At 33.7% G+C, this 23,247-nt stretch overlaps 1 protein-coding gene across 1 annotated transcript in view; it reads left to right on the forward strand.

Moving 5' to 3' along the window:
• Positions 1-23,247, forward strand: part of LOC128228431 (myosin-10-like) — a 46,794-nt gene that overhangs the window by 7,357 nt on the left and 16,190 nt on the right. The window contains exons 5-10 of the mRNA XM_052939739.1: positions 1,708-1,773; positions 18,611-18,676; positions 19,126-19,218; positions 20,071-20,103; positions 20,623-20,676; positions 21,499-21,561. Coding sequence (XP_052795699.1) covers positions 1,708-1,773; positions 18,611-18,676; positions 19,126-19,218; positions 20,071-20,103; positions 20,623-20,676; positions 21,499-21,561 — 375 coding nt within the window. The remainder of the gene's footprint in view (positions 1-1,707; positions 1,774-18,610; positions 18,677-19,125; positions 19,219-20,070; positions 20,104-20,622; positions 20,677-21,498; positions 21,562-23,247) is intronic.

Genomic DNA, 23,247 nt, shown 5'->3' on the forward strand with positions numbered 1-23,247 from the left:
ATTGCAGTACCTTCTTTGTGAAGATCTAAAGAAAGTACGCGAAAAGGTGATTTGTTGGAAACTGATTTCCGTCGGAAACTGATTCTCAACTATTATAATATTATGAACACACGTAAACAATTTGGCTCATTAAGATCACGGGTAATTAGTTTTAGGTTCTTAAGTGTATAACTGAACAAAACAAAATTCTTACTCGTTTACAGCCCGTAAGGTCTATGACATTTAGCAACAAGCATTGCATAAAGCAACTCTACTTTGAAACATTGCCTGTTTTAAAAGTTTTGTTTTACTAAAAAATATGTTAAAATAGAATGTCGGCTGTATTTTGCAGAAATTTGTAGGTTTATCAATTGTGTAAATGTTAAATATTTCACTTCAGTTGTTTTATCAAATGTTCATTTTTTAGCATAACCTGATGACGTGTTTCACCTTGTATGACTAGTTCATTATTTATGGAATTTGTTTCATAGCTAAATTTATCTAGAAATAAAAACATTCGTTATTGAATGTAAACAGGCCAACCGTTGACTCTGTGTGAAATACAACATATTTTAGCATTTGCACGTAATCGTGGACCAATTCGAATTAAAATTTGCGATGGTTGTCATTCATCCAATTAATTGATCAATGGATGGATTATATTTCGTCAAAAAGTAATAGGATCTGATTTTAACTTCTACGACTTCTGTTACACAACATCCAACGATCAGGCGGGGCAAAGCTAAAATTCGCCTCATGTTGCTTGATTGTTATTCATTTTGCAACGATAGGTCGCTGACTTTAATAGTAGAACGAAGTAGAACGAATTGATTGAAAACTATCCCGATTTCATTATTTTATAAGTATATGCAATTGAACGAGGTTCGCATGTTTGCTGATGTCGAACCTTCGAAGATATGTCTCTTGTTTTCAGTATACATAACTCAGTGATTGGGAATATCATAAACCGTTATACTGAATGTTTTTCTCTTTTTGTAAACCAACATCACATAGGCTAGTTATAAGTTAGCTCAATCAGCCTAAAACCTAATCTTGTTTCTAATATAATTTTCGGTAACTCGATATTTACAATATTTTCTTTTTTTCTGTACATAAAACCTCGGGACGAAATTCTGTACAAATATGCTTACGGCATTGCCCATGAAGCCTTATGCGACCCAAAAAAAATGAGTAAATCGCGATTATCATAGATCAAACAAATAATTGTATCCACTTAAGGTGGAACGCGGCTATGAGGGAATTTTCGAGTTAATATCTGAAAATTGGTATACGAATAGAAGAGCATATGCCCAGTTAGTGACTGTTTTACTTTTTCAATATTCGGAACTGCTTTAAAACTACGAGTCTTCAAAATATACCACTGACGTCAATTATGAGACGTCTGTCCTATTTTTGCGCTCAAGCTACAATAAGCGATATTTTCATCAATTCTTCGTTTATCGCTATGAAATTTCAACCTTAAATGCGTCTTGTGAAAACGTTCACGCTCATATATTTTTCGTTCTCTTATTTTACGTTTTTTTGTATTAAATGCGTCTATAACGTAACTTTTCGCGGGAAAACGGCGACGCGCTTCGCTGAAAAAGTGCGCCTTTCTTTATTTTTGTATAAACTGCTCGTTTATATTTTGTTAATGTCAAGAACAATTTCGTCCAGAATGAACATTGGTGATGCCGCTTATCAAAACATATTTTTTTTTATCTCTAGGAGGATAAATGAATCAAAACACGTCGATGGCCAAACATCTGTGTCTATAAACAAATCAGAAGAAAGGTAAGTGATCATAGATTGTTTTAAAGAAACATTTAAATAATCAACCAGTATGTTAGATATTGATACCAAGCTGCCTTTAACATAAGAGTAAGAGTATCTTCCATTCTTCCTAAACTGCAGATTCAAATCCTTTTTCACCCAACCCGTTTAAATAACAGACTGTCTCTGGTGGATCTATTCGCAGTTTTGCATCGGCGAAGAGCTTACACGTAATGTCTCTACATAGGTTATCGATAGACGCTAACTAGTTCAAGAGGTTAACAAGGTTATTCAGTAATGGCTTGGAGCTATGGAGCGGTATTTGGGTCAAAAATGAAATTGACAATGTGTTAACATTTAAATGCTTTATTAGTTATCTCTTACAATACATTCCATTCATGTATTGTTTAATTCGTAGTTATAAAGTGCTATATCGTAATTTACATTTCTGTAACTGGCTAGCAAATTTCACGATGATGCAAACTGCTATGTGTCTAATGCTAAACGCCAAACCGCTATGTGGCTAACGCTAAACGCCTAACCGCAATACGCCTAACTCGATTTCGATTACGAAACTAAACATGTGAATGTCAACTTATCACTGAAATGTGACTTTGTTTGATTTCAAATTGTCTTCTTAAATTGAAAATCGGATGTGTCTATTGCTTAAAGTTCAAACCGTGATTCGATACTACTAGAATTTGATTACGAAACTGAAGATAAGCTTATCAATGCTAGCTCCAGCTAATCACCAAAAAAGTTACTTCCCCTTACTTTGAAATTGCCATTTGTACTATGGTGGAAATCACAGGCATCAGGAGCATTGAGTTCCTAAAATACCTCGGCCAGTATCAAACAGGAATTGGCCTCGGAAAAAATAAGGTCCATCATGGCCTACCAAGGAGATTTTCAAACACCCAAGCGATATGTTAGACCAAAGACAGGATGAGGGGAGAACTATTACCACCTATTTGTGTGTAAGTGTTATGTTATATACCTGATATATTTTATTAAAATATAAAAAGTGCCCATATGAGAAACTAAATGGAAATGTCGTCTATTTTTAGTGGGTGGGGTTAAGTCTGCTTCCAATTGACAGATCCTGAGATAGTAAATAATAATATTTGAGCTCCAGTGACCAGTGGTAAAATTAAGAACACAAATACTTTATAAATTTGATTTCTTTGAAATACAAATAAGTCTGAATCTGACTTTACTTTGATTGATAATAGGTAAGCCTTTCTTATAATGCACCAGTCAATTGTAACCACGGCCCCCAGGTCTGGGGGTATATTGGGGATAGCCGAGGAAACGGGCCGTGTTTTTACCTTTCAGGTGGCCCTGCAGTGCCGCATGAATGCGTTGGTTTTATCTTTGCTTTAAATATAGTGGAGAATGAACCTTACCTAGGGTCCCTGGGGGCTGGGTTATTTGGCTGGGATTTGACCAACTGTACATTCCCGAAGGGCAAGGATTTATGTCGGGGTTGGCTGGACCAAAAGTCAAAGTCCCCGCTATTCCCTGGACCTGGGGGGGCAGTGGTTACAATTGGCTGGTGCATAAACACAGTGTTTGACTGTTAGTGACATAGTTGAATACATTTATTCATCAAAGTTGTAGAGTGTTTTGATAACTGAGAGCTCAATGTAATGGCACAATTGGATGCCTGTTCACTAATATAGCTCTCAAAATAAATTAGATCATCATGCTAGTGGTCTAGCAAAATGGGTTTGAACACAAAAACCACCACACATTTCTTTCACGGTTAAATTCTATAATATCAACTGTTGGTGGTGATGCAGAAACATTGCAAGATGCTGATATTTTTACTGTGTCAATGAATATTGCAGACATTTAAATTTCAATCTCATCATTATTTTCAAAGGGCAGTATGGTACCAGTGGTGCGACCGGCTCTAAATTCCCCGCTTGTTCTGATGAAAAATGGCAGAAGGGGTAATGGTTGTGTTTTTTTTCAAAATTTGGACAGTTATTCAACAATTAAGTACCCTCCTGGTTTTAACCAAAATGTACTTGCATGTTTGTACAATTAATCAACAAAGAATGATGGTTATATCAACATTGTATTGGAATTTCAACATGATAACAATTTTATTTTACATCAAATCTTAAAGCTGCTCTCTCACAGATTGACAGTTCTTCTTGGTCGTATCTCAAAAGCCTTTCAATTGATATCAAAGTAGTAAGGGAGGTGAATATTTAAATTAAATGTATTCAAATAGATGGCTTAAAGCAATATGTCAGCAGTCTAATATAACTTTCTAGACATTTGCACAATAATTGCCAATTTGCTTGTTAATTAAAAGACAAAAATAAAAAAGGTGTCAGAACAGTAAATCTGTGAGGATGCAGCCTTAAAATGGTGTGGCACTTAATAGTTTTTGAATAATTTCTATATATGTTATTGTACAGGCTTTTAAAATAACTGATCTGAAAATCTCATTCCTATTAGTTCTGTTATATTTTATGATTTTTTATTTCAGGCACTGGAATGTAATCAAATCTGCCATTGTACTGAGGATTGACCTACAATACATGGAAAACATGTAACATAACTGCAAAGCCAACCTGGAAGGGAAAATAAGTACAAGATGGAAACAAAATGGAACAACATGTTCAGTGGAACAACTTGATATTTGATGACTTACATACTGATGTGAAGTTGCAGATAATAGTCAAGTGTTGGCCAGTAAATCATACAACAAATATCATTTAACCCTCAATGCCTGAATCAATACAATCCGAAGCTGGACATTTACTTTACAACCTAGATAGAGCCAGACTCCTTAATTATGCTCGGAAGTGCTACTCAGTGGTAACCCTCTTGCAGTCAACTTTTAAATAGTTAAATATATTTTTCAGAGTATTTGAGTGAACTTTACATTTAATCCGGACACATATTTCTTCACTGTGGATCATTTTAACAATGGAAAGTGCATATTTATATATATTCATGCAACTGTGTGGTAAAGGATTCATCTACCCTTAAAATGGTTATAATAAGAAGGAGAGAAGATAACAGAAACAGAAACAGATGGAATTGGCAGACCAAATAAAGAAAAACAATTTTGTTTAGTTCAATTTAAAATGCTTAAGTCCTAATAGGGCACATGCCATATTGTAAATTGGGCTCTTTAAAATGTGAAAAGGTGAATGTGGTCTAGAGGATAAGCCTAGGTGTCAGCCTCAAATCCAAGGTTGTGGGTTGACGGTTCAAGCCCCACCGAGATACTTTCTGATGGCCTCAGAAAAAGGATGTCTGTACTAGTTTCTACTAAAGCTACAGACTTGAGATTGATTATGCAAGCTTTCAGCTTGTGTAGCAATCTAGCTGAAATGATTAGGTTTAAAATAAGATACTTGCTGACTTTCAAACAGTTTTTTCCATTTGTGTTGATTTGTTTTTCTGTCTGTTAGAATGTTTATTAGAAGTGATGAGCATTGCTTACTACAACTAATATTCATTTTTAGCTCGACTATTCAAAGAATAAGTGGGCTATACTACTCGCCCCGGCGTCGGCGTCCGGTTAAAGTTTTAGGGCAAGTTGGGATTTTCACTTATAAGTCCAATGTATACCCTTCATTCAATTGACTTAATACTTCACACAGTTGTTCAGGGCCATCACATGATGAGGTTAGATAACTCCATATTATTATTTACACAGATTATGGCCCATGATTGACTATGGAACTTAGGTTAAGCTTTTAGGGCAGGTTGGGATATTTATAAATAATTTCTATACCCTTTATTTAATTGACTTTACACTTCACACAGTTGTTCAGGACCATCACACAATGAGGTTACATAACCCCATATTATCCTTAATACAAGTTATGGCCCCTGATTGACTTAGGTTAAAGTTTTAGGGCAGGTTAATGTTTTAGGGCAAGTTGGGATTTTCACTTAAAACTCCAATACCATTCATTCAATTGACTTAATACTTCACACAGTTGTTCAGAGTCATCACATTATGAGGTTAGATAACTCAATATGATATTTTATACAAATTATGGCCCCTGATTGACTATGGAACTTAGGTTAAAGTTTTAGGGCAGGTAGGGATATTTATTAATTACTTCTATACCCTTCATTCAATTGACTTAATACTTCACAGACCGTTACCCAATGAGGTTACATAACTCCATAATGTTAATACAAGTTATGGCCCCTGATTGACTTAGGTTAAAGTTTTAGGCAAGTAAAAGTTAAGGGCAAGTTGGGATTTTAATAAAAAAAACTTCTATACAGTTCATTCAATGCACTTAATAAAATTCAAAATTATTTACAACCATCTTACAACAAGAAACATAACTCCATTTTAACCCTAAATACAAATTATGGCCCTTGATTTTTTTTTTTAATTTCTTTTGAAAGGCATATTTGTACATTCTTAACCACATTTTCATATGGGAAATCCAGTTATTTGAATGACTGGCGTCATTGTTGGGGGGGTTGGTGGGAGGGCAGCATCAAAGTCACTTTTATGTATTGAAATATTTTAGTTAGGTTTGACATAAAGAGACCAACTTGGGTATATTACATCGTTATTGTATTCACTTCTAAGTCAAAGCGGCATAGTCGAGCGCGCTGTCTTTTGACGGCTCTTGTCTTTATTAAGTTGAATTTAACGCACATAACATGTGATTTTACTGATACAATTTTAGCTCACCAGAGAAGAATGTGCTCAAAGTGAGCTATTGCTATCGGTCTTTGTCCATCATCTGTCCATCAACAATTGCTTAACAAACATCTCCTCTGAAACTACCTGGCGAAATTCAATGAAACTTCTCTGGAAGCTTCCTTGGGTGTCCCTCTAAAAAATACAACTAAGGGTTACGATTGATTAACAACAAGAACAACAACAAAATGGCCTACTTCCTGTTTTGCTTTAAAAAACAGCTCCTCTGAAACTACCAGTCCAATTCAATGAAACTTTACAGGAAGCTTCCTTGGGTGACCTTCTAAAAATACAAAAAGGGGTCATAAGTAAGCAGCAATAATAACAACAACAACAATAACAACAACAAAATGGCTGACTTCCAGTTTTATTTCAAAACATCTCTTTTGAAACTACCACTCCAAATTCAATAAAACTTTACATAAAGCTTCCTTGGATGACCCTCTACAATTATACAACAAGGGGTCAGGATTGATCAACAACAAAACAATGGCCAACTTCCTGTTTTGCTTAAAAAAATATATCCTTTCCCGTGCCAAAAAAAGCTCAGCTTTCTAAAAAGCGCAGCTTTAGCTTAGCTAAAGCTATGCCTTTCAAAAAGCTGTGTTTTTTAGCTAAGCTATTTTGAAAAAGCTTAGCAAAAGCTGTGTTTTTTATAGAAAGGGTAGCAAAAGCTGTGCTTTTTAATAATAGCTTAGCTAAAGCTATGTTTTTTTCTCTAAAAAGCTGCTCTTTTTCTTCAAAGCTGCGCTTTTTAAAAAAGAGCTGAACAAAAGCTTTGTTCTTTTCTCTAAAAGCTGAGGGTTTTTTTCTAAGTTGCGCTTTTTGTTTATGAAGATGCGTTTTTTTTTTATTCAAAACGCAGGTGTCTGAAAATATATCATTTTCCTAAATACCTTTAAATTGTTTTGAAAATGTGTCCCATCTCATCAGGTCCTGATTATTCTATTTTGGATTTTTTATTTTAAACTAAAATTGAATCCATGCTGGTCAAGTTATTCTTTGTCTCTGTACATGCTGATTCGATTTAAATTAGACAATTTTTGGCTGTCTTTGGCATTTAACCAGTGCCATTAAACTGGGTTTATGTTTAAACTTTTTGCTACTCAGAGCTAGTTTCTGTAGTTTTTAGCATAAATATTTTGGCAGGAACAAAAGATACATCTTTTTTTATTGGCATCCCTTTTAAAAGTATCTTTAGTTTTATTGATAATCTGCTGTCATTAAAGAGTGCATTTTACTAAGAAGTGCATCTTTTAGTTTAGGTAAAAAAAAGTAGTATCTTTGTGTAATAAAGTAAACATTTATGAAATATACACATAAATACAAGAATATGAATGAATGAATCAATCAATCAATCAATCAATCAATCAATCAATCAATCAACCAACCAGTAAATAAGCATTTTATTATTGATCAATATACCTTCAAACTAAAATAAAATAAAATAATGAAATAAAAAGAAAGATTATTTTAAAAATCAAAAATATATTATATTTTTTATTTAAATCAAAAGAACACATTTTACTTATAGGCAATAATCAATTGCATGTAATAATAACATTTATATAATTATTATTCCTTAAACTTCTTGTAATGCCACTACCAAATTCTTTGTCATTTCCTTTCCAATTTTACAACATGCATGATAAGCCTGATCTTATCTGATTGTACCAAGGACCAATTAAATCTCAGCATTTAGGGAGCCAATTTCAAATCAAAGCTACTGGTAGCCATTTTGTTGGGATTTCATTAAAATAATTATGATGATGTTTTAATTAATAAATGAATTCACACCAATTAAAACAAATTAATAGTAACGGGATTAGTGAAGTAAAATAATAATCATTAGATCAGATAAATATGAACTACGATTAAAAACATGACATACCACTATTGGATGATTTGTGATAAACTGACATGTGAAAGCACTCAGGTCATGGTATGTATTCTTTATTTCAGTTGTTAATTTCACTGTTATGACACTTGACTACTTGTGGGACTTTTATTCGTCAACTTTCAATCTAGTGCACATATTTTAATAAATAACAATGCTGTTGTAGATAGTAGCTGGATGTAAGATTATTGGTCCCAGATAGTAGATTTACGTAGTTTTAAACTCTATGAAGATGCAATTGTTTTCAGCCTTATATATATGTTAATATCATATAAGCTGAAATTGCCATGTTTCCATACATATGCACACTAGCACCTTCAATGCTATACAAATGATTACAGTGTTGGTTTTTGGAGGGGTCATAAAACTGCCATCTGCCACATGGCTTACCAGTTATTGGAAACTGGCCAAATTGGGTCAATCAATTTAAGTTAAGTACTAATAAAGTCATTACATATTTAAAATATGATACCCTGTTTTATTCCAGAGCTGTCAGGAATCTCTTGATTTGACAAAAATATAACAAAAGATCCTTGAGACTTGTCATTTTCCAATTTGCAGCTTTAACAGTTTCATGATTTTCTATCAATTATTTTTGCCACTGAGTAAAAGGTTATTTTGTTATTGCTAAATTTGACAAATATGTACTTGTTTGTCTGTCTGTAAATACATTATGTCCAGTTACAAGGTGTCATGTAAAATTAAATATGAAATAATAAAAATATATGTAACACAAACTCATGTTTAGGAAATTTAAATAAAGCAAAATGTCTATGTATTTATTCAAATGTGTTCTATTTTTGATGGTTCAATATATTTATATAACGCGGTTTAAACACACTTGGTGCATTTTTTTTTGTTTAATTTCGTTTAAAGCATATATTTTTGTTAAATTATGCACTTTAGATACACTCAAGTGTGTATTTAGTGCGTTTTTTTGTAAAATCTTTTCTTCACCTGTGGTATTTTTTATGAAAATAAGAGCTACGTTTTTTTTTAAAAACGCTGCGCTAAATAAGCTAAGCTATTTGAAAAGCTTCATCATAAAGCTAAACTTTTGGGCCAACACCGCCATAAAGCTGCGCTTATCATAATTAGCTAAGCTATTTTAAAGAAAAAACACAGCCCCATCCAAAAGCTAAGCTTTTGGGCCAATTCTGCGATAAAGCTGCGCTTTTCATAATTAGCTAAGCTATTTTAGAAAAAGCTAAGCTTTTGGGCCAATACCGCCATAAAGCTGCGCTTTTCATAATTAGCTAAGCTATTTTAGAAAAAGCTAAGCTTTTGGGCCAATACCGCCATAAAGCTGCGCTTTTCATAATTAGCTAAGCTATTTTAGAAAAAGCTAAGCTTTTGGGCCAATACCGCCATAAAGCTGCGCTTTTCATAATTAGCTAAGCTATTTTAGAAAAAGCTAAGCTTTTTGGGCCAATACCGCCAAAAAGCTGCGCTTTTCATAACTAGCTAAGCTATTTTAGAAAAAGCTAAGCTTTTGGGCCAATACCGCCATAAAGCTGCCCTTTTCATAATTAGCTTAGCTATTTAAGAAAAAGCGCAGCTCCATCAAAAAGCTTAGCTTTTGGGCCAATACCGCCATAAAGCTGTGCTTTTCATAAAAATAGCTTAGCTATTTTGCCCAATATCACCAAGAGCTGAGCTTTTTTAAGAAATTAGCTAAGCTATTTTGGCAAAAAAGCATTGCTTTAGCGCAGCAGCTGTGTTGTTTTTTTTCCCAAAAAGCTGCGTTTTTTATAAAAAAAAGCTGCGCTTTTTCGGGCTAATACCGCTAAGCTTTTAGCTATGCTTTTAGCTGTGCTTTTAGCTCAGCTTTTAGCTTAGCTTTAGCGAACCTTTTTTGGCACGGGTTAAAACTACCAGTCCAAATCCAATGAAACTTTACAGGAAGCTTCCTAGGGTAACCTTGTACAAAAATACAACAAGGGGTCGCGATTGATCAACAACAACAACAACAACAACAATCTGATGTTAAAATCTTTTTTTAGTTATGTAAAGTTTACTCTTAAGCAAGGGCAGCAAACCTTGCTCTATGGTCTCCCTTTCTGTTGAACAGTGTATTGTCTATTTTTAGTTTTTGTATTTTTAGTAACAAGGGATTAAAGGTTAAATTTTTACTTATTTAGGTAACAAAAGCACAAAGTGCTCAAGGTGAGCTTTTGGGATCGGTCTTTGTCCGGCGTCCGTCCGTCCGTCAGTCAGTCCGTCCGTCAACAATTGCTTAAATAATTTCTCCTCTGAAACTACCGAGCTAAATTCAATGAAACTTCCCAGGAAGCTTCCTTGGGTGACCATCTACTAAAACACAACAAGGGATCACAATTGATCAGCAACAACAACAACAAAATGGCCGACTTCGTGTTTTGCTTAAAAAGCATCTCCTCTGAAACTATGGCTCCATATTCAATGAAACTTTACAAGAGGCTTCCTTGGGTGACCCTCTATAAAAATACAACAAGGATTCCCGATTGATCAACAACGACAGCAACAACAACAATATGGCTGACTTTTTAAGCTTTAAAAATCATCTCCTCTTAAACTACAGTTCTAAATTCAATGAAACTTTACAGGCAGCTTCCTTGTGTGACCTTCTACAAAAATACAACAAGGGGTCACGATTAATCAACAACAACAACACTTACAGCAACAACAACAAAATGGCTAACTTCCTATTTTGCTTTGAAAAAATATCTCCTCTAACCCTACCAGTCCAAATTCTATTAAACTTTACAGAAAGCTTCCTTAAGTGACCCTCTATAAAAATACACCAAAGATCATGATTGACCAACAACAACAAAATGGACAAAATGTTAAAACTGATAGATATGTAAAGTTTACTCTTGAAGCAAGGGCAGCAGGTCTTGCTATATGGTCTCCCTTTTTGATGGAGATTCCACTTCTTTCTTTTTTAGTAACAAGGGAGTAGATTTTAAATTTATTAAGTCTTCAACATAGTCACTTAAAATTATTGCTCATTTTTTAGGTTCATAGATTCAAATAATTATTATAAACTTTATTCCTAAGAAGGAATTTCATATTTACTAAATAATAAATTTAATAATCAGACTTTCCCATGGAACTTCATGTAGATTATTCTAAGCTACAATCTTATCTTCTGTGTGGATAGTGAATAAGCAGTTTATGGATATAAAGAAAATTTGGTTTTGAACATGTGAAGGAATGTGATGTAGACAAAGATGGAAGAAGCAATGGTATAAGTGGAAGGTGCTTAATGTGTTTTGATATTTGTTTATTAGAGCTTAAGGCACTTTATTGATTTTATTGGATTTTGTATTGTTTGTTGTTTGTGTATCTATACTAAAAACTCTTTCAGTGTGCAAGCAATTTAACATAGTTTTGTTAGTGTGCAGGCAATTGAACGAAGTCCTGTGTGTGTGCAGGCAATTGATCAAAGTCCTGTCAGTGTGCAGGTAACTGAAAAAAGTCCTGTCATTGTGCAGGTATCTGTACCAAGTGCTGTCAGTGTGCAGTCAATTATCAAGTCCTGTCAGTGTGCAGGCAACTGAACAGTATGCAGATATGATAATCAAATTCTGTCAGTGTGTAGTCAATCATCAAGTCCTGTCAGTGTGCAAGCAACTGAATGAAATCCTGTCAGTGTAAAGTCAATCACCAAGTCCTGTCAGTGTGCAGGAAACTGTGACAAGTCCTGTCAGTGTGCATGCAACTGTGACAAGTCCTGTCATTGATTATCCAGGCAACATGTTAGATCAGTATATTTTTCAATATTCTTTTGAGAACAAATATCAAGCTTTATTGATTACAACGGTTGACCTCTTTTACTCAGGTGAGCGATTTAAGGGCCATGATGGCCCTCTTGTTATTTCATTGATTGTATGGGTGTATTTTCTAAAATCATAAAACAATGATGTAATACAAGTTATTCTGAATTTCCTTGTTCTTGTTTGAAGAAAATGTGTTGAGGTTTTGGCAAAGCGTAGTGTTCTCATCATTGTTTTGTGCAAATCAAAAACATTCAAACAATGTAATAAAAACATACGGTCAAGCCAAGTACCCAAGAGGCATAAGGTTATTGCCAAAGAGACTGGTAATTTATTTAGACAAATAAAATGCATAGAAAGATCTATAACTCAGTTGCATAGTCATGCTTTAGTTCTCTTCTTGTTAGTTTATGGTGAAGACTGGGACATGCAGTATTTTTTTTATAATTAAGATTTTATTTTGTATTGGCAACTTAAAGCCATGAATAATGGGTAAAACCCCCCAGAAAGATTGTGTAGTCTCCCAAAATACTCAATGCACTTAAAAGGGCTTTGCACAGAAATGAAATTAAAAATAGGAGCAAAACCTAAATTATAATCAATATTACATTGGATTGCATACTGATGGCTCCATCATTGCTTGTCGAATATTTGAAATAAAATTACGAGACATATGCATGTTGATCAAATCTGAGAGTTACTGGAATTACCTGTATATGTGTAGGTTGTTAAGTGTTATTGAAAAAAGGTCTGGTGAACATTGATGAAAAGCTTAGTAACCTAGCTAAATAGTTTGTTTAAGGCTTTTATTTACCAAAAATAAAAGTTCACTTGAGTATCTTATCAGTTACTGTTTTGGTTGTTATTTTTTAAGAAAAAAAGACAATTAACTCATAAATATAAAGACTAATAATTAATGATTTAGATAAATAGTTTGTGTATGGAAACTTTTAATGAGAGTATTTATTCAAAGCCTATTTAAAGAAAAAGTGAGCTCTATGTGAAGCACGATCTACCGTGATCAAATACTATTTTAAGACAAATCAAGTTCTGCCAACTTAGCCAACACAAAGATTTGGACGAACTCCCACGCACTTGTATGGTATATTATTCATTGAGCATTAAGTGGCAAGTCACCACCCTATTCCCAACCCAAAATAACTTATTTCACAAAAATGTTCAGTTTGCAGCCCGAACCCAATAATGCTGCATCAAAGGCATGCATGGGTATCAACTGATAAAGCTGACTGGGGGGGGGGGGGCAAGTTCATCTCCACTCTGTTACAACCCACAGAGTTCTGGACAATGCAATCAATGTAGTTTTTTTAAACAGAATAGTAATGTTTTTTGAATGGCAAGGAAAGCTGAAAACACACACGCAATCTATGACTTCTAACTTACTTTACATAGGGTAATCGTAAGCTGGTTGAGAAAATGCCGACATTTATTCCATACATGCATTTAATCTGATATTTTGGTTAATGCATGCCATGAACAATATGACCATTTTGATTATTGTCAAGTACATTTTCTGTGTGTTCACCATCTTTCTAGAGGGAAAAGTGTACTTCAGGTATAAAAAACACCTAATTATTTAAATGCGAACATTCTTTCATGTTACAATTAACCTTTTCTCTTAAACAAGCACATTTAATTTAACACTATCCATTTCCTTGTTGTTACAATGGGCCGGATTGAAAATGGTGTTAATCGCTGTGTAGTAATTTCGTATATCCCAAATACTATTTACGTGGTCTATCTCGAAGCTTGCCAGAGAAGGCAGAGTTGTTACGATTTCTAAAATACATGTAGATTTTTCCTAAAATCGTGCCATTTGTCATTTTCTGATATTTCCAAATGAAAGTGTATTATCTATTTACAGAAGTATAAAATCACATCAATATTTCTGTAGTTGTTTACATGGGGACACATTGAAAATTGGAATTTGCTACATACAGTCTCCGACTACAGTATGGGATGATTGAATTTGGCTCGTTTGTCTAAAACCAATATAGCTATACCAACATATTGCATACCATTATAAAAGGTAATGACTCCTCTTTTTATGTCACCTTTTGAAAAATGGATTATTTCTATGTTGATTTGGCAATTTAAATAAAACCGGAATATACCATGAAATGTAATATTTTTAATATACATACCTTGTTTCTTTCTTGTATATCAAAGACATTAATTATCTTCAGATGTGTTGTTTATCTCATTATATGTACCCAAAATGATATTAATCAACATTTTAGACACAAACAATGAGCCAGATGCCTTGGTTTGAAATCAGATTTAGACAATGCGTCGATGTAACGATTATCTACTACTGGCAAAATGAACGTATAAGTTCACCTTATTACAAACGTGAGCTATATTTTAAGCACTATGGTCAAGTATTGTTACTACTTAGTATCTTAATCTTGCCAAACAATATGCACTAAAGAATGTTGTCCATATAAAGGGTCCACATATAAACAGCCACTTCAGAGTCATTTGACGTTTTTTGAATTCACTAAAAAATTGACATTTAGACACATTTAAATTAAAATACGTAAACCAAGAAAAGAAAAACAACATGAGATTTACAGGACACACTTGAGGATGAAATTTCATAGCGGTAATATCAAGTATGCAAGTATCAGTTATTTTAGTTGGAACGCAAAAAAATAAAGATGTCTCAATATTGACATCAGTGGTATACTTTGATGACTTGTAGCTTCAAAACTGTTTTTCGAATATTGAAAATGTAAATACAGTCTCTAATTAGACCTATACTGTTTTGATTATATACCAATTTTAAGACATCAACATGAAAATATGTTCAGCGTTGCTTTCCACCTTAATATAATGCACCAGTCAATTGTAATAACAGACCCCCCAGGTCCGGGGAATAGCAGGGACTTTGACTTTTGGTCCAGCCAACCCCGGCTAAAATTCCCGCCCTGCGGACACGAACAGATGCTAAAGTCCCCGCCGAATTTCCCGCACCCCAGGGACCCTAGGTAAGGCCCATTCCCCGCTATATTTAAAGCAAAGACATAACAAACGCATTCACCCAGCACTGTGGGGCCACCTGAAAGGTAAAAACACGGCCCATTTCCCCGGTATACTCCCGGACCTGGGGGGCCGTGGTTACAATTGAATGGTGCATTAGCAAGCAACAAAACAACGTCAAATGACTCTGACGCGGTAGTCATTCTAAAATGCCGTCCAGCCTTTTTTAAATGATGTTAAGCCTGGATATAAACATTACAAAAAAGCATGGACGGCATTTTAGACTGACTAATGACGCGGCCGTTTATATGTGGACCCTTTATATGGACTATATATTATTACTTTCGTATGCCAACATTACTTAATGAAAACAATACTTGACATTGGTACGGAAAATATCACTCACATTTGTAATAAGGTGACTTATACGTTCATTTGGGCAGTTGTAGATAATCGTTTCATCGGCCCTGTTGTCCCAACTTAGTATAAATGGCAAATTTAAAGTCAGGGGAAGTAACTTTTCCGTGATTAGTTGAAGCTAGCATTGACAAGCTCATCTTCAGTTTCGTATGTATCCAATTCTAGTTTTATCATATCGCGGTTTGAACTTAAGCAATAGACACATTCCGATTCGCAATATATGAAGACAATTTCGAATCAAACGTAGTAATATTTCAGTGATAAGTTGACATTTACATGTTTAGTTTCGAAATCGAGTTAAGCGTATTGCGGTTTGGCGTTTAGCGTTAGCCACATAGCGGTTTGGCGTTTAGCATTAGACACATAGCGGTTTGCAATATCGTGAAATTTGCTAGCCATTTACAGAAATGTAAATTACGATATTGCACTTTATAACAACGAATTAAACAATACATGAATGAAATGTATTGTAAGAGATTACTAATAAAGCATTTAAATGTTAACACATTGCCAATTTCATTTTTGACCCAAATACCGCTCCATATGGAGCTAAATAATTATATCGATTTTTATCGGGATAAATATTATTGTTTACCTTAAACCAAATATTTAAAAATGCGTAAGAGCTCTCATAGATATTAGCAAATGTGCGGCTATTGGTCATCCTACTATTCATCATCGTTCTTTTTTGTTAGTTAAGTGTCATTGGCGTCGTTTAACTCATGCATAATCGGCCCGGGCTTTGACATTATTTAAAAAAATGCTATTGCTATAATGCTATGTCCAAAATACAATATATGGCCGAATGGATATGGGTTATACTTATTCGTAAGAATATCAGCCAGAATTATTCTGGCATTTTGTTTATTGCTCTTTTCACACTTATTGTAGAAAACGTACATAAGCGACCATACATTTGAAAATAGCAGGATAGCATAACTTCTTGTACCCCTGGCAAACTGTTCTGCATATCAAAACTCCCAAAATAAATTTAAGGTCGAATGGATAGGGGTTATACGCTTCAGCTAAGAATATTAAGCAAGTCTTTCTTTTGACGTTGATTTAGTATTGATATTTTCAAAGATATAGTAGAAAACGCACCTAAGAGCATCTTTCATTAGAATAAATTGTAGAGAGAGGGCATACCTTCAAGTCCCCCTGGCAAACAGATCCTGCATACAAAGTCTGGTCTACCTAAAACTTTGAGTGTTAATATATTAAAAGTTATTATTTACTTATATGTTGTTATGAGTCTAATATATTTCTAATACAATGGAAAGTACACGTTAGGCAACCAAAACATAGACCCAGTTGAAAGGCAACTTGTTAAGGACTGACATACATTAAAGGAGAAACATAACACGTCAGGATACAAACAAAACGACTCAACAGCCCTCGACATACATTTTTAAATACATGTTTGGCTTGCTCCAAATTATATTATTACTTAATCAATGCAGATTCCTTTTCATTTAAATGTCGGAAAAGCAAAACGACATCAGCTTATCAAAAACAGCTTCGCTAGATGAAGAGAAAGAAAGGTATAATCTGTGTGTAGCATTTAGAAAATACACTTTATTTAAGCAAAAAGCACACGTTGAAACTAATAAAGACAATACGTTACTATCGCTTGGGAACTTCTACAAAACGCTGTTTAAACAAAATCTTTACAAATAAATCAAAATAATTTTGTTTAAAATATGAAAGAAATCAGTCTGTGTTAGAGTGACAATCACGACATAAATTTGATGTTGACGGGCCAATGATCCTTTATTGAAGTCTTTGAATAGGTTATTAATTGAAACATTGAACGTAATACCGATTCCAGTGGTTCAGCAGGATTAATTTCAGATGGTAGAATAAAATATCTAGCCTTTTTTTGGTTATCCAATTGAGGAAGTCATGAATATACTCTTTACCTTGTCTCTTATTAATCTAGACAAATCGTTGTCTATGTTTGGATTGAATCGTATTACACAGCCTGTCATTGCATACGTTTTGTCAGATCGTTTGGCTCTGTGTAAATAAATAAGTTTTGAAGAATATGAAATTTAAACATGAAAATCAAACATTTACCTAAATATCTGAAATTCGTTTTAAAGGTCCCCGTTAGTGTACTTCCCTCACGCTTCGATATGTGGTTTGTGCTTCTTCCGTGGCTCATAGTATTTATGTTGGTATTTTAGAACTATGTATAAACAAACATCAACACTATAAGTAGAGTGATGTATACTGTTCCATCGCAACAGCTATAAATCCTTAGATGAATTACAAATAATCAAACAATATACATGGAACACGACGACAGCTTGTCGTAGCCGTTAAGTATTTAGCATAACGTATCTCACCTCTACAAACTTACTTTAAAATATTGCCCGCTTCTGGGGTCATTGCTTCTGAGGGGAATACTTTCTAGAATAAAATATGTTAAAACCATATGCTTGAGATAGTAGAAGAAAATGGCTGGCTGACGGACGTTTACCAAATTTGTATATGTATGTATTGGGGTCAGGCAATGTTCCGAGTAAGGTTATTGTCATTTGAATGAGATGTTTTGCCCAAAAACACATTATGTTAAGAACTTTAACAGTTTGGATTGTACAAATCATTGACAAAAGGTTCGCTTCAAAAAGTGTTTTCCTTCAAATTGATATATTTCCTTTCCTATTTCCAGAATCTAGGTAAGCTGTCGTTTGTATGATATATATCCATTTCTTTAAAGGCTTAGAGACCAAACACAAGCAGACGGTGGTGTAACCGAAACTGAGCTGTTTACGGAGCAGTCAACAAATCTATTGTTAAAATAAAATAATTGCATTCACCTTTGAAACGGATGATGGAATAAGTCTATGTATGAGATTAAAGAGCACCAACTGTAAATTGTTAAAACTGTCTTAAGTTGCCAGAATGGCCTATCGCAACGATTTAATTTTGATAATTGTTATATTTCCTTGGGAGTGTAGTTTTGAGTTCACCATTAGAATGCATAGACATATTTGTCTGTCAGCTGTAGGAAATAAGGTATTCGTTAATGTTTCGGTGACTGGGCTCGTTCCTTAAACTTGCATTGTTTTATTATTTCAGAAATATCGATCGGCTTACAAATCAAATCAAACACCTAGAAAACGAAAAAAGAGAGCTAGAACAATGGTAAAATTAGGTTTTATTGGTATTTTAATTTTGTTAAAAAAGTGTTTCAATTTAATAACAAGATTTTGTCATAGGTAACCTGGTTTAAAAAAGATACATATAAGCCATGGTCGAATCTTTGTTTTTCAGATTTTCTTTAAATACTTTGATATAACCACTCTAGTTCAACCGATATGAGTACTTCATATGTAATGTTCGTAACCATTCCTTTTATACATGTCATTATAATTTTGATATTCAATTCTAAAGGTTTCAATGTTTACACACCTTTCGTAATGTGACCTGCTTCAGGCACGACTTGTGTTTGAAACATAACAAAACACAAATTTGATACCAAAAATGGGTGTGAGTCTGAATACTTCTCGCCAATGTCATAAAATTATACATACATCGCACCAATTATTACTCGTTGTACATACTTATACGTGTAGTCTTGTACATCGTTTCAGTGTGCAGGGCGCCAGAAATGAACTATCCAAAGAAAAAGAGAAGAATAAAGAAGACATGCAGCTAGTTATCGCAGAAAAAATGACAGCAGTAGAGTAATGAACATTACAAATTAAATTGATATTCTTTATCGTTTATGTATATGTTAGAGTTCAATTTTGGCCTTTTTTAAAAAGAGAGTGGGTAGATTGTTAAAACCGGATTTGGTATGTGCTTACGTCAGAATTGATCTATGTTAAGTAGACGAAGAGAAAACTTGAATGTCATTGGCCCAAATAAGATTGCAAACACCAAGTAGATGCCACCTTTTTACTATTGACACTAGTTTAACAAGGAATCCTTAGTGGTAGAAAGACTGACTGTACTTTTTTGGTAAACTCCTAAGAATCAATTTATGTGAAATCAATGAAAAGAATAGTTGAAAAGTCCTCGGCTGTCGTTAGCCATCACAAGAAAGCAAACTCAAATCTTATTACAATAAGTTTGGTAGTCGCGTTTAGTTAAAATACACTATATATATATACGCTCAATGTATTAATTTACAAGTGTTTTCAACACAATCGTCTCACTTATGGAAGAACTCCGCTAACTTCCCGAACAAACTTCCTACATTCCATACAATACCCTGTGTATAGTACTGAAAACACAACGTGTTTCTATTGAAACAAACACGGAATATGTTGTTTTCCTAATTTTCAGCCAACCAAAATTACTGAGCTGTTTGTTTCTTTAATTTTGATTACATCGCATGCATCAATTAATGAACCATACCTTGTAAAATGTGAAAAGCTTTCAAAACTCTTCTTCGCTCATACCGTCCAATAGAATCTTCAATTTACGCTCGTGTCAAGCTGATACAGGTATTCGTTTTGATTGTCTGTACTGAATCTTTAAAACCAATTCTGTTTTGTTTAAAGTCCTTGGCGTTATCGTTGATTTTATTTCAGGAAATCTGCAGCAGCTGAGGAAGTTATCCATAAGTAAGACAATAACTTATTTCAAATTTTAAACATGTGTTTAAGGTATACGAATAGTGAGATATATAAAATGACCTAAAATATTATGTAACATAATGCGTGAACATTTAATAGTTTTACTTTATTATTACAAATTATCAGTTGTTCCAACTTGTAAGAAAACTTACAAATTTACATTTTACTGACCGTTCAAAGGCGGTACCTAACAATTCTTGATAAACATATATATATATATATATATATATATATAAAGTATTTATGCACTGTACTGTTTGTAGAGTTTTGTGCTGTTATATGTTTCTTGTTTGTGATGTTGTGTTCTATGTCTTTGGCGTTCGCCCATTGCCAATAAACCGGGTTTATGTTTAAAGTTTTGCTACTGAGCATGTTTCTGTAGCTTTTTGCATATATATTGTAAGAGCCTTGTTGACACTTGAATCAGCCCTCTGAACTGCATTTTCTAACAAATTGGTTTTAAGAGTCATTGCTCGTGTAATCATTATTACATTTATTATTGTACAGGCTAAAGAGCGATATTGAAGACAGCACACGGACAATTTCCAACTTAGAGGACTGGTATGAATTATTGAATTATTGTTTAAATCACGTCTAAGCTATATATAAAATAAACAAATCCATTAGCGTTTCAGCTACTATTTTATAATATTTGCTTTTAACAAATTTTTTTCCGAACACTCATGTACAGAAACATATTCATAGTTTAACAGCATAAACTATTCAATATTGCATTTGAAGAGAAACTAAAAAAGCAATAACTATTTTGGTTACTGCGCAATTCTGTAAACTTATTTAATTATTATTGCTTTTACAATATGTGAATTCGCTTTATCACTACTGCATCTGTAAGACCAATTCTGTTATGTTTAATCTCATTAATTATAGATTTCAATTCGCTTGAACCCAATTTCATTAATACAATTATTGCCTTAAATTCAAATTAATTGAATTAACAACCGAAAAAAGCGACACTGAGCACGTTGACAATTAGCGCATATTTCTACTAAACGTTATTTTAATTTGTGTGTGTTTCGATTAAATTGTTATCAATACAATATAATAATGGCTATTAAAAACGCTAGTCAATGTCAAACAATACTCATTATGTTTAAACTTTTCAATAGGATATAAATGATTTCTAATGAAATGATAGCGATTTATGGAGAACAACGAATGAAAAAGGCCCTAGGAGAGAGAGAGAGACACTCTATGACAGAAAGATTTGTGCAGCCAATTTTCTAAATCAAAATCGAAAATTGACAGATATCTATAAAAAAGATCCATCATAAAGAAATGTAATAAATTGTGTTAGCCTTTTGTTACGAATGCTGATAGTATGTTTCTCTAATATGTTGCAAATTTTACTTCGATTTCTTACAGCATAAAACAACTAAAACAACAAGAAGGAGAGCGGGACAAGACCATTAAAGAGCAGAAAGAAAGGTCAGTTCTAATAAGCTAAAACACAAATGGATGTGGTTATTCTAACCAACCGCAAATGAGTGTTTTTGCTTAAAGATCTTCATCATATTAAATACATATGTTACTATATAAAGTAACATATTTGTACAGGGATTTCGCGATTATTTGCATGTCTCAGCGATTATCAGCTTTGCGGCCCGGGCCGATTTTCGATTATTATTTTGCGGCCCGTAGGACGTTCGCACGTGAATTCAATCTTCGGCTTAAAATCAATTTTGGCGACTGTAAAATAATGTCTTGACTAAATAAATCAAAATTTATTGATCTGCTTGAAGATATTTATTATTAAAATCCTAAAGGGACGCACACGCGAACAAATTTTAGGAAGATATGCTAGTGTTTGATAAGCACTGTGGACCGTTAGGGCGGCGTTTTTTTTATTCTGCGTTGACATTCAAATAAAAACAAAAACAAAGGAAGCGGCAAAATTGAATTTACTTGAAAAACAGCAAATGTTCATACATGTTGACATCAATGATACGAGGTATTGGTTTATTTAAGTACAAACAATCGTTCTACTTGCTAAGTGTTCTTGTGTATTGAAATGAGTTGAATAGTTCTGGACAGGAACAGATATATGTCAGTGATTCGTACAGAAAAATTCGGATATACGTGTTGTTGAATTTTCAAAGTGATCAATTGAAATTGGAATGGGAATATAAAAATGACAACAAAATGTTGTTTGCCTGTTTCGCTAACTCTCATAAACTAAATAATTAAAAGTAAATTTAATTTGAGAGTGAGTTAACTCATCGTAGTCAAGCCAGATCGAACTGAGAATGCACAACTGGATTTCAGGTAAACTTAAAAAAAAAAATTAAACTTGCGAAATAGGAAAAACAAATATATGTATTAAATGAAAATGGCCCTCGTGCTCATAATGTCCCTCGACTACGTCTCGGGCTATTATGAGTCACTCGGGCCAATTATCACTCAACGGCCCGGCTACGCCGTGTATTAACCTCTATGTAATTTACTAAATATTTATCGATGAAATATCACAGCGGAATGTTAAAAATATATATATATATATGATGTGTTACAGGTTGTTAAGAAAGTTTTAATAGCGCGATTTACCTTGTAAACAGTGAAATAGACAAACAATGAAAGTAAATACAACTAAATCCAATATTTCAAAACTTCTTGATGAAAATAACATAAAACGTTCCTGGAATAAAAATTATAAAAAATATCGATTTCTTTGTATTGTTCATATTAAAATGAAGATTGATGTTTTATTGGCGAGAAATGAAATGTATCCAACCGATAACCCTAAAAAACATTGATATATCATATTTGGCATATACAAGATGCATCATTACATTATTTACCAAAACTTATAACATCATACGTAAGGATGAATAGACAGTTTAAAATTTCATTTAATACATGAACGTCTAATTGCACTTGACCTCAACAATGATAATCGATCACTGTTGTGTCAATCTTACAATTGAGGGTAAAAATAGACATTTTATCGGGAAATCATTACATCAAGTACTTAAAGAGTAAAATGCGAGGTGCCCGTTTGTGGTCCAGAATACATTACTGGTTGGCTGGCTGGCTGACTGGCTGGCTCACTGGCCTCGCTGGTTTGCTCGCTGGCTGGCTGGCAATAAGTTAGTCATTACACTCATAAATCATTTT

This window comes from Mya arenaria, chromosome 3 (assembly GCF_026914265.1).
Source record: "Mya arenaria isolate MELC-2E11 chromosome 3, ASM2691426v1".
Taxonomy (NCBI): domain Eukaryota; kingdom Metazoa; phylum Mollusca; class Bivalvia; order Myida; family Myidae; genus Mya; species Mya arenaria.